This window comes from Theobroma umbraticum, unplaced genomic scaffold (genome assembly GCF_002168275.2).
Source record: "Theobroma umbraticum cultivar Fairchild unplaced genomic scaffold, ASM216827v3 scaffold_20.0, whole genome shotgun sequence".
In the NCBI taxonomy this organism is placed as follows: Eukaryota; Viridiplantae; Streptophyta; class Magnoliopsida; order Malvales; family Malvaceae; genus Theobroma; species Theobroma umbraticum.
Window position 1 is genome coordinate 4,782,411 of NW_018397266.1, and position 12,499 is coordinate 4,794,909.

At 35.3% G+C, this 12,499-nt stretch overlaps 1 protein-coding gene across 1 annotated transcript; it reads right to left on the reverse strand.

Moving 5' to 3' along the window:
• Nucleotides 1–968: 968 nt before the first annotated feature.
• LOC110423059 (protein neprosin-like) lies at nucleotides 969–5,581 on the reverse strand. The gene is made up of 7 exons (XM_021437165.1): nucleotides 4,773–5,581; nucleotides 4,574–4,660; nucleotides 4,263–4,475; nucleotides 3,234–3,398; nucleotides 2,586–2,639; nucleotides 2,320–2,466; nucleotides 969–1,637 (listed from the first exon to the last, which is right to left on the reverse strand). Exons 1-7 carry the CDS (start codon nucleotides 5,124–5,126, stop codon nucleotides 1,260–1,262), a joined length of 1,398 nt encoding a protein of 465 aa, XP_021292840.1. The 5' UTR covers nucleotides 5,127–5,581; the 3' UTR covers nucleotides 969–1,259.
• Between the last annotated feature and the right edge of the window lie 6,918 nt (nucleotides 5,582–12,499).

Genomic DNA, 12,499 nt, shown 5'->3' on the forward strand with positions numbered 1-12,499 from the left:
ACTTGTGTAAAAATTAACATGCAGTTTAAAACTTTTAATATTCTACAACATCACAAACACGAAACTTTCATGTTCAGCTCAAATAATTAAATTTTTCTTAAGTTATGTTTTTTTTTTATAATTTTATGGTTGTTGTATTAAATTACTTGATATATTGGATATGGATTCATTGTTTTGTATAAAAAAAAAATTAAACCCTTAATATTATATAAGATTTTCGCCCATTAACTGAAAACTCTAGTTCTACTTGTTCGTGTCCAAATTGCACCTGAGGTTGTCCTTCACACTTTCTTTGACTTTCCCTTGGTATGAAAGCAATCTTGATTTCCAGCTCGTAACCTTTCGTGCTCTTTGCAAATTGTAATTGACCAATAATAAACATAAATATAACGGAAAAAAAAAAAGATGATAAGGAAAACACATAGTAAATAAGATAATTAGTTGTTTAGCAATGTGACAACACAACACAGAAATTAATGCTTAAGCATTTAATATGGTTAGTGCGCATAAAATCAATGCATGGCACACTTTCAACTTCAAACCAGTATGTAGTTTCCTGTCGCTAGTGGCTTTACTTCATTACAGAGTAAACTAAAAGGCAAACTGCTATTGAGTAATTTAATTAGTAATCTAGAGATATCATAAGCGGGGCAATAATGGCTGCCAACATCCAAAACATTATCTTAACATAAGAAAATGACATTAAAAAGAAATGCAGAGAGAGATGTGATATTGTATGAGCTGAAGCAATGGCGAAGGAAAATGCACGTGCATGGTTAATGCATCTAACTATACAAAACAATGTGGTTAGATTTCCTTCCAGTTCAGTGGTCCATATTGGGGTATTAATTAGATGCCTTGTTTAATCATTCAGTTGCCAATGTTGAATACGAAGTGCCAGTTTTCTAATCTAAACCTTTGCACCCTTGAAAATCTTCCCAACAGGGACAAGAGAAGGAAAAGAGGAACCACAACCCATACTGTATTCATTATATTCCATCATTTTTTCCACATTTACACAAAAGTCCCAAAAGGTGGTTTAATTAATGGACACCGGTTAGCTGAAAGAAAAAAGAACAATCGAAAAAAATTGGATTAACAAGGAAAAATAATTATAAGAATACCCCATAGGCCCAAACTCACTGGATGATCTCCAGCAGAGACCCAATATCACCCAACAAGTATTGAAGAAAAAAACCTATATATTAAAAAGAAGAAAAAAAAGAAAAGGAAAAAATTTCCATCCTATACCCTCCCCTTTAGGGACACCTGACATTTCTTCCAGGTCCTCCATAGTAAAAGTAATTCCCCCACACTCTATTAATCCCTCCTTGGATATCATAACAGTTTGGATGATCTGCCAGGACCCGGAGATTTGCCAGTGGGATTAAGTTATTGTCCCAATCAACGACTTGCAAATTTCGAAAATACGATGCCTTTCCAAAGCCTTCCCCTGCAAAATGACCACTGCCCATTTCTGTTGAGGTGTGAAAGCCTCCTGACCTTGAGTTCACAATTTCTCCACCAAATTGTACCATGCTTGCGTGATCCCTTAGGTGAGTGAACAAGAATGATGGCCAGTATCCTACCAGGATCCCCGATCCGAATTCCAGCCACCAATTTCCATGCTTTGGATCCTACACCAAATACGGTATTTTAAGAGCTGTTAAGTTTTCTCCTTTTAGCACTCATTAAGGATGTTGCATTAATTGCAATACAGGTAGAGTTAATTAGTGTGTTAAAAGTAAAGGTTATGAAAAGCAAGTTTCATGGTAGAATTAATGATTCTCTTATTCACAAAGTTGATTGTAAAATTATCCCCTCCCCTCCCTTCCCCAAAAGAAAAATGGAAAAAAGTTGAAGGGGGTCAGGCGCAAGAAGCTCTTTTACTTGGAAAAGAATAGAATCTTGCAAAGCCAAAAAAGCAGTTGGGAATTACAGGCATTATTCGGGGTTAACAGTGCACGCGGGGAAGTGCACCATTGTAGTGCTTGAATAGAGCTAGCCATGAATAAAGTTTTCATGTATCATAATGCTTGGCACCAAAGGAAATATTTATGGTGTGTATTACTTATACTATGTTGTTACTTGTACAAGCCCTTACGTCTTTTCATGGACTTTTTCTCAGTTGATGAAAAGTATTGAGATCCTATGGTCCAGATTTTGGGGGCGTCCACGACAAAATCTATGATGCAAAATCCCAACGCACGTGTGTCGCATAAATGTTGAACCCAAGCTTTACTTTGCGCAATACCACCAATATAGTTCAAAGTTTTCTCTTCTTTTGAAATTATATAATAAATGCAAGTTAGTAATTACCTTCCAAACCAAGAGGCTGATATCAAATTGTCCGCCATTGTATGATGATGTTGGGGAGATTGCAGCTCCAATTGCAATTCTATTATTAGTTTGAACAAATCCTGAGCAGAGCAAATTATAGCAACCAGTTGCTTGGTATGCGTCCGTCTGCAAAAAATCATGCTAGAGCATTAATTTCTCTCGAGACTGGAAATGATTTATCTTTTGCTTTAAGATAGAGCTTAATAAAGCAAAGAATTTTTTCCAAATAATTTTAGATTACTTACGGTCCAATAAGTAAAGAATCTAGGATAATTGTCCCCATATAGCTCTGGGCTTACCTGCATTCAAAGAACAAAGGAATGAATTAGCAATTTAATTAGCATCTATTGCTACAAATACAAAATTAAAACTACAATGAAAGTGAAAGGTGGTTGAGTTGTGATAAATGCCCTAAATGTGAAAAACTATTGAGTGCATAGAATTCAATGTGTACAAATACTACGTTGCAGCTATAATTGATGTTTTCTGCTTACATCTAACTTTAATTAATATATTACTAGGATACCAATATTTAAGAAATGTTAACGAGTGGTTAAAAATACTTTTAAACTTGCCAATAACATTACAATAGAATTTTTAAATTTTAAAAAAGGGATTGGACTATTATGGCGTATCTTTATTATTTATTATATTAATTTATTAATATTTTAAATATATCCTAACAAAATATGTGATAACCTTCAAATTTTATTTATTGAATTTTATAAAATAATAATTCATTTCTAAAAACACTTTGAATCTCCAAGTATTTGATAGCAGAACCTTTTATAGACAAATTTTTGTTAAAAGAGAAATAAGTAAGTTTAATATTGAAGATTACGTTGTTAAAAGATGCCAAAACTAGTAAAATATATAGGGGTAATTATACATGCCTGCCAGCCAGCTTCAATGGTGTTGAGGTCGTCGCCAAATGAACCAGAGATGACCCACATTTGGGATAAGCTGAATTCATATTGATTGGAGACACGAGGCGCCCACACATTTATGCTTGCTTTTGCTCCATAATATTGATCTCCGCTCACATACCCAACTGCATGCTGTATCCCAATACCATCATAATTAAATCCTTTTTTTCTTTTACGGAAATTTATTTAAATTCACTTTTATAGCTGTATTTAAAAGTTAAATATTATAGTCTTTCAGGGTAAAAGAAAATGGCTTAACAAAGAAGACAAAATCATTGTACGTAGAAATAAGTGAAGTCTGATACAGTTAGCCGGGGAAACCATGAAAGTCTCTAGTTACTACAAATAGGAATTTCACTGCTGCGTTTAAAGACCGAACTAGAATTAAAGAAGAAGCTATCTACCAAAGATTCCATTTTCTGCTAAAGTGGACTACAAAATTGATCACGCTGTACTATTTTGGTCATGGTTTGAGCCATGTTACACCTGTTCCTGCTTTTAATTTACTTTCCAAATAGAATGATTAGTACTTCATGGACGGTTGCTAGCTCTCTTTCTACCACAGAGAATTTTTTCTTCTCCTCTGATTTCAGTTAGGGTTTAGAGAAATACAGACTGAAAAACCAACAGAAAACAAGAGAAGGAAGCAACAAATGAGCTTTTCGGTTTAAGCAGTGGAAAATACATAAAAGAAAATTGAAAAAGCCGTTTTTGGGTATCCTCTTCCTCTTTCTTTTCCTTTGATAAGTTCAATAAGTTTGTCATCTTTAATTAAGTAGGCATGGAAAAGGAGACAATTGGCAAAGCCTCGTTTTGCTATTCTCTTTGACTACTTTCTTTACCGTCCTCTGAATGGCCTTAACTGATTACTGGTGCTGTTTTTATAAACTCTTGTGGGACAAAAAAGAATAAAAAAAGGACAAAAAAGAAAGCAAAGGAAAAAGCATTGTAGGACTAATTTCTGTATTCCAAGGTAGTATTTGTTAAGGCACCTACCTCGTGGCCATTGCTAGTTGAGTCTCTTCTAACACGTCTTCTCGGTTTCCTTCCAAATCTTCTTACAGAACTGGCCCTTAACATGTCTTGTTCAGTTGTTCTTCTGATTGGAATTGTTCCTTCCGGACATGATTCACCAGACATGCTCCACAGCTGAAAATCTTCTGCCGCCATCCCATTTGGGTTATGACCACTTGGTCTCTCTGGTGGATCCTGCAAGTTCAAGAATATCTAATGCTGTTAAATTCCATAGAAGTTCATTTGTCATAAAAACCGAAAAAAAAAATGCATGCAAGAAAGATTTTAATTACCAATGGTTTTTGTCCTTTTAATTGAGGATGATCAAAGGCTGGTTGATGATGTAATAAAACACAATCTATGATATCACCATCTGGACTCTGCACCAACAAACCAAAGAAAGCCAAACTACTTAGAGAAAACAGAACGAAAAACAGAGGAAGTCAATGCCTAATGAAGGATCAATAGCCGAGGCAAATTAAGGAGAATTGCCTGGATTGTCTTGGCTGCTGGCTTGTTGATCTTCTTGAGACGTTCTCTTATTACTTTCAACTTTTGTAGCTCTTCTTCTGGCCGGAAAGTTTGATTGCTTGCATGGAGATTGCCGGTTTCCGACGCATAGACAGGACAAATTGAAGAAGAAACAAGAAGAAAGAATACAAAAATGGGAATGATTGGTGAGATCTTACAACAGCAAGAAGCCATTTTTGAGAAATTTCCTCGTGTTGTTTCTTGCGCTATATCGGTTTCCGTTTGTGTACATTGGTGTTGTCTTCTTCTGTGACCGAAACAGCACCATCTATCCCTAGTTTTTTCCTTTAGAAATGAAGCTCCCTCCAAATCCATCCAACACAAGATCACCGTTGTGAGAAAACTTTGTCGAGCACTTCACTCTCTCACCATTTCCAAAGCTCTTGAAAACACCCAGGAATTGAAAAAAAAAATCTCTCTTTCTTCTTCTTCTTCTTCTTTCTTCTCTCACAGCTTCTAATGTCTCGGGTTTTATGTTCTGACACCTTGGCTTGAACTTCTAAGCATTTGCCTGATTAGAAAAACACACAAATGGGGTTGAGTTTTCTTAAAGTTTGCCCATGTGGGTGTGGCGATATAAATACTAAGGAGTGATGAAATCATGCTTAGGATTTAAATATTTTAAAAAAGAACTTTGGAGAGAGAGAGAGAGAGAGAGAGAGGGAGAGATAGAGGGGTGAAGGGTTGTGTTTCCAATCTCCAATACAAGGACCGAAACTTTAGCTTTTGTGTTAATTTTATAGGGAAAAATGGTACTGATTTCTGTTATTCTTTACTTCGGCTTCTGAGGACAGATAGGAATTACACTAGATTCTGGGTTTCCAAAGTTCTTTGCTTTAGGGTGTTCTCTTTCTCACTTCCCTAGATGTTCCTTGTGTCAGCTACTCTGTTTTTATTATCTCCCAAATAAACCATCATAAAGATTTAACAAGCTAAAGCTTACCCACTTTAATTTCCTAAAATTGTTTAATTTAGATTAACATTAATTTAGTAGGATTTGGATAATTAGAACTCCCTCAACAATAAAAAAAAAAAGCGATCAGCTGTTGCCAAACTACAGTAATCAACATGTGCCTGAGATGGAGGATTGCAGATTTGGTGGGTCAACTCATAGACAGTCAAACATAAATCAGATAAATCATCACTATCCGTGGTTTTAGTGTCATCTTAAAACCGATGGAGTTTTCTTTCTCTTCGGAACAACTTTTAAAAGTGTCGTTTTCTGAGAGAGAGAGAGAGATAGAGCCCATTTGTTAATGTGTTGGGGGCTGCTGTGTTGGCACGCGCACTCGGTTATGTGCATTGCCACTGCATGCCTGTGCAGACACCCATGCAAATGCATTGCATGCTCATTTTGATTACGGTTCCACCCATGTCTCGTTTGTGTTTGTATTTAGGGGCTCGACTTTGATTTGTTTGCTAATGCTGCATTTTGCTCCTCCCTAAAGATACAGAAATGTCAAAAGCATTACAAGGAAAACAATCATCCCAATAATTTGAATAAGAGACAAGACATCGAGCTATGCTACCTCTAAGATGAAAAGAACATTTGCAAAGGTAAACCGATCGAGGCTGTTAGATTAAAACAATGATGTCATGGTCAAAGTCATTAGCCCATCATAAAATCGATTTTCAATTTTTTTTTCTTCCTTTTGAAAAGCATAAATCAGATTCAGAGGTAATGCCAAAAGTGGAGGAGGGGTACAATTCCAAAGTTATTTACTATTTTATTATTTAATTCTTTCAAATAGTAATTCAATATATATATATATATATATATATTGTTGGATAAATAAAGTGCTAGATTAACTTTCAAAAAAACAAAATAATAAAGTTCTAGTCTGTTGATTAGCTGTACATGAATATAAATACTTAGACGGATGGCAAGTGGTAAGGGCACAAAGGCAGCGCTTGCCTTTCCCAGCGTTCCCCTATGTATCTATTCCCTTTATAGGGGCTCTGGCAATGATGCCTGCCACATCCTTAGCAGTCAATTAGTTTCTTATTTTAAGTTTTCTCTACATTTTGTTGTAATAAATCCTTTCTTAGACTCACCCACCATTGCAAACAAATTAAATGGAAAATTTGGCCCACATTGTCTCAATTGGCTAAATAATGAAGATATCTCAGTACAGCTATCGACTATGCCTTCGTTTTCCAGCTGCGGCAATTAAATTCATCGACCAAAGTTGTAGGCACTACAACTCAAAAGTTTGAAACCACCATTATGTTCACACTTAAAAGACTTATACAAATTAAAATACTTTTAACTTTATAATAATTACATATATTTTTATTTTAAAAAGTTAAATTCAAACTTTTTTGTGTTTCAACAATTAAAGCTTAAAATTTTATATTATAAATTTAAAATTGCGAAACCGAAAAATTGATAGGTAATTTTCTTAGTGAAAATTATTTGGAGTAAAATTTAAAGTAGTTAACTATTTCCTCTCACTTTCACCGGAAAAAAAGCGAGGAAAATGAGCTCGCTGACTTCCGGCAACAAGATCCCTTTCCTCTCCATCAACGCCTGGTCTGTGTCTTTACTCCCAACACGCCACTCAGCTCGGCTTCTTCACTCGTTGTTGCTTCCAATTCCTTTGCGGTCTCCCAGTCTTGAGAACTCTACTCTGTCTTTGCTTTCTTCGGTGGCAAATTTGAGTGGAATGAGACGAGTCACCTATTGATGTAAGTTTGAGTGGTCTGGTTTTGAAAATGGCTAATTTTAGCGTGTGTTTGTTTTTGGTTTCAATAATTTTCGTTTTTAACCGATTCCCGATTCCATAAGCATGGCGTTTTGCAGTATTTTGGCGGACTGAGGTTTTGCTATATTTGTCAAGTGTTTTTTTTTCTCTTTTTCTTTTTTTGTATAGATTTAATTAAACTCACGAATATATAGCAAAGCTGAGTTAATTTATAGCGAGTTAAAAAGAGAGAGTTCAGGTATATGTTAAGATACATCATGCTCATTTAGTTAGGAAAATTTTACGTGAATTAGTTAGTACATTTTTACCTTAAAAAATCTGAATTATGAATAAATTTACTTTACTAAAAATAAAATAAAAACATAATGTTCAAAATAAATTACAATTAACTGCTAATGAACAAGCATAAATGCATTTTGTGGGTGGGTTTAACCGCATTGAGATCTCGAAAAAAAAAAGGTCAAACCAATAAAATATGGACATGTGGCAAGACTACCTGGTCGTTAATAGAAACGGGGTATTGAATAGAAAATTCAGGCTGGATGAGCTGGAAAATGTTTCCCCCAATTTTGTCATGTTTTTTGAATGAAAGTTGGAGGAAAAGGTATTGCAGATTTTTCCCTTTCATATTTTCCTGGTCACCAAACAAGAGAAAGTAAAAAATCTAAGAAAAATATATATTTTTTTCCTTTCAAATTTTCCTTGAACCAAACAGGATTTTAATATATATATATATTTCTCTAAAATTTTATATGAACCAAAGAAATTTAAAATTTAATGTAACGAACTCAGCTTAAGAAAAATGTCATCTACCCCAATAGCATAATTCGAAAACATGCTTTTTAAAGCTGTAATGTGGGATCAAAACACAAGAAACTAAGCATGTCAAAATCCTTTGAAAGTTGACACTAAAAGGCTGCTAAAGCAAACATGCAGCTGCTTTTTTGACGGGGGCACATCCTGCACATGAAAATTTCTTTATAAAGAAAAAGTTTAACTTATTGTAATTATTAGATGAATACAATTATTAGGTTCAACATTTTGTATATACAATATTCTTTTGGCATACAATTATTAGCGAAACAAAACCTTAATTAGCACGCTGCGTCCCTAATGCTTTATCATTATGCAACTGGGACTCTCTCAGTTTTGATTAATTAGCTTATGCCAAAGGTGGCCTTATTATTTTTAGATTTGCCTTCTCCTGCATCGCAAACCTCTTTCTTAAACTATGATTCAATTCCTTCCCCAAAGAAAAAAAATAAAAAGAAATCAATACAAACTCTTAAACAGTAATTAATTCTTTAGTATATTTATATAAAGGGCCTCACGACAGGAATCTAGATAAACTGAAGCAAATATCTTCTTTTCCCCTCCTTTTATGTAATTTAATTAATTCTGAGGCAGAGGAAATTGTACCATTGAAGTTAGACAAGTGCATATGGAATATATAATTGCCTCTTTCGAGGGGAGAAGAGGGCTGATGGTGATTGTGTTCCGAAGAACCATGTGATGTCATCTTTACACTAAAATTCAGTGTTGCCCTTTTCATCATCTTCAGAGAAGAAAAAGGCTGAACCTGAAATTGTTAGAAACACCCCAAAAGATGGTATAAACAAGCCCAATTTGTCAAATTAAGAGATTGCCTTGATTTGGGTACTCGGATTATTATTCTTTAAATACTGTTAAAACAAATAAAGCACATATGGTCATCATTGTTATGGTTGTAGACTTAGGCTAGCTTTCCTAGTTCTTACTGTCCATAAGAAATGGTCCAAGATTTAGAAATGTTTAGTGGTGTTTGAGCTGAAAGGGTTTAGATTGCCAATTATATAATTTGATCGGCTACGTTTGTAGTGATCATGTTACAATATTTAGATTTAATGGATGATCAAAAAAATATTTTAAAGAAAGGAAGCATTGAAAGATGTAGAAATTTCCCAACGTAGTAACTTGGAAGACCTGAGTAGCAGCAGCATTGATTTTTGTCCCTGAATACTTATCTCTCTACTGTTCATTATTTTTATATGAAAAATATACCAAGATATAATGATGGTGTCGCCATGTGGAGAATGAAATGGGGGTGCAAGGCGTATATATGAAAAGGAAAGAAGGATGTTTAAGTATTCAAACAAGGTCCACATTCCACAATTAAATAGACACTTGAGAGTGGAAGCCAAAGGTCCCCTTTTTTGACATTTCAAGTGCCTATGTATTGGGTTTGCATTGACTCTAGATGATGAGTGAATGACATGTAAGGTCACTTCAAAAGAAAAAGATATAATATATATATATATAATGTACATAATATTTTTCCTTTGTTCATGTTTCATTAAAGATATTCAACAATAATGTAAAATCAGTACACACAACATTTCATATTGACCTGGCAAATAACCCTTTAAGCTGGTGCTACAGGTTCCTTGTCGGCAGCCCCGGCCCAGTGAAAACCCATTTTTATCATATGTCCATGTAGCAACATGGGTCCTGTCTAAAAGCTGAGAGATCCAATTGACCAAAGACCCATTTTCTTTTTTGTTATGGTTTTTACAAGCTAGTTGACCAAGACCTTTCAACGATGGCTTAGATTTACAGACAACAGGACTAGGACTGGATTCTTTAAGAACCCCACAACGAACCAAAGGCGAGCTTTTTGGGACAGAATTCCAACCCTGGAAGCCTCGAAAAAGGATTCATCACCATAGAATGTGAAAGAGAATGTAAGGTTTAACTCCACAAATGTAGTGGGCTGTTGGCTGACTCTCCAAAGGATAATAAGGGAGCTTTGTAATGATGACATTGTTGTAATTTCTTGACTTATAAGATGGGATGACAAAGTCTTGGTCAGCCTCATCTTTCATTTCAAATTAAGTCCTAAAGGAACCTTCCCAAGCTTTGACATAATTATTCCATCCCACTTAAACAGGATAACTGAGACTATAAGATAAGGGATTCAACAAGGAACCCTTTACTCTATGGACACTACTTTTACCCTAAGAGGGAACAAAACAAATTTAGAATCTTTCTCAAGTTTAACTAGAATTTAAATGGTTTTTGTGGTTGTAAAACTCTTTTCCTCAATCTTCGCAGAAGAAACCAAAGCATAAAGCAAAAGATAAAGATGAAGAAACAAGAAATCCAAGATAAATTGGCAATTTTTGTAAGAAGAAGAGCATCAAAGAACCGAGCTTGAGAATAATAGTTAAAAAGTGGAATAACAGTAAAGCGAATTCCACTTAAGACCCGCATGAAAAGAAGAGAATAGAATCATGAGGAAGAGTGGCAGTGGTTTAAAGCTTGTAACTCATCAATTCACAAACACTGTATCTGCATACTACCATATGATACGCGCACCGTTTGATTCTCTCATCCTCTACTTGTTTGTAGCAATATCTATTATTTTTTGTTTTTTTAAAATACAAAAGGCTCTTTGAAAGGGTAGAAAAGGAGGGGTCGCAAAAGGCTTTTAAGCATGGGGACATGGATGTTGAGCAATGATTTCGTCCAAGGGAGCATGGTCAGCTTTCCCAGCTTAATCAAGGTAGAAATATAACCTCAAAAGGGCTTACAAGCAGACATTCCCCTTGAAAGATGTCGCTGACCACATCCCCTCTAGCCCAAAATGCTTATTTGCCTAAAAGGAGATAAAACCCATGATTTGGGAGGGTGGAAATTGTTGGGAAAAAGGAGGATTTTACACCCAATCTGATCTTTTTATTTTCTTGTTTTCTTTGGGGGTGAGGCATGCTTAAGGCATCATCTCATGGACCATATTTGCTAATGCATCATCATGATGTTGGGTATAAACAAGTACATCATCTGCCAGTCTCTTCACGTTGCTTTGTTATGGGGACGACACATTATGATATTTAATCATGCTCATCAGCTTCATCTAATGTTACTTGCACATGCAGATTGATCATATCAATCCTCCAATTGGTGGCGTGGTATAAAACTCTTGCTTAGTTCATTCCTTCTTGTCATTCAAGACCTGATGGGTAACCGGCTAGGATCCTCATTTGTCTCCAAATGGGTCTATCAGTTGGGCCCAGATGGGATAAGCGAAGGCTTCCTGGAAGAAGTCCACCGCGTCCCAATTAATCATTTTGCGTCGAACTGACTGGGAATTCGGACGCTCATTTTTTTTGGACTAAGCAAGCAGGGTTGAGCCAGGGGACCTAGTCCAACAACAAAAGCCAGATCAAACCCATTATTATGTTGCCATTCATATTCACTACTTTCAAAAAAGAGGCCCGAATTAAATCATGTATGCGTACAGCACATACACCCATAAAATTTTAACCAGCAAAGCTGACTGCTCCATCTAATTTATTATGTTCTCCGAGAAGTTCAACAACGTACTAGCTTAAATAAGTTAATAGTTCCTTCTTTGGATTTACCATATGTTTGGTAAGAAGTGAAGAGAGTGAAAAAAACTTTAGTATTTCTTTTCTTTTCCTTCATTTAGCAGGAGATAAATAAGAAAAATATACCATTTTTTCACCATAAAACTGCATTTTTCAAGTCTTTTTTTCACCATCCCATATGTGTGTGTATATATATAAAAAAGCTGGAGTAATAAATAATAATATTGCTATCCTGATGACAAATGGCAAGTTGCTAATCCAACCCTGGAATGAAGGCTCACTTTTCAGCTAGGACTTCACCAATAGACAGACGTCACTCCTTTGGTGCTACACATATAGCCTCTTTTTTCCTCCTCTAATTATTTTCCGCCATTTATTAAATCATCCACTAATCCAAGATAACTTATATTAATCAGCAGATTTTGAGGGCACTTTTTCGCCGCTAGTTTTCTATGGATACCATCATGTTTGTTTGGTTGACTGCATCTTTACCCTGTAGACTTAAGAACCCTTTGGTCCATCCACGTAGAAATTTGCAATATATATAAATATTTAAGTGGATCATTAACCAATTTTTGGTTTCCCTTGTGTTTTTGCTTCCTAGTATCGTACTAAG

Excerpts from the sequence above, each read along its gene's own strand:
- LOC110423059 (XM_021437165.1), bottom strand. The coding sequence starts at position 5,126 with ATGGATTTGGAGGGAGCTTCATTTCTAAAGGAAAAAACTAGGGATAGA. Across the intron at positions 4,661-4,772 it reads CAGCAGCCAAGACAATCCAG|AGTCCAGATGGTGATATCAT; the intron begins GCAATTCTCCTT and ends TTGTTGGTGCAG. Across the intron at positions 4,476-4,573 it reads TAAAAGGACAAAAACCATTG|GATCCACCAGAGAGACCAAG; the intron begins GTAATTAAAATC and ends TTGAACTTGCAG.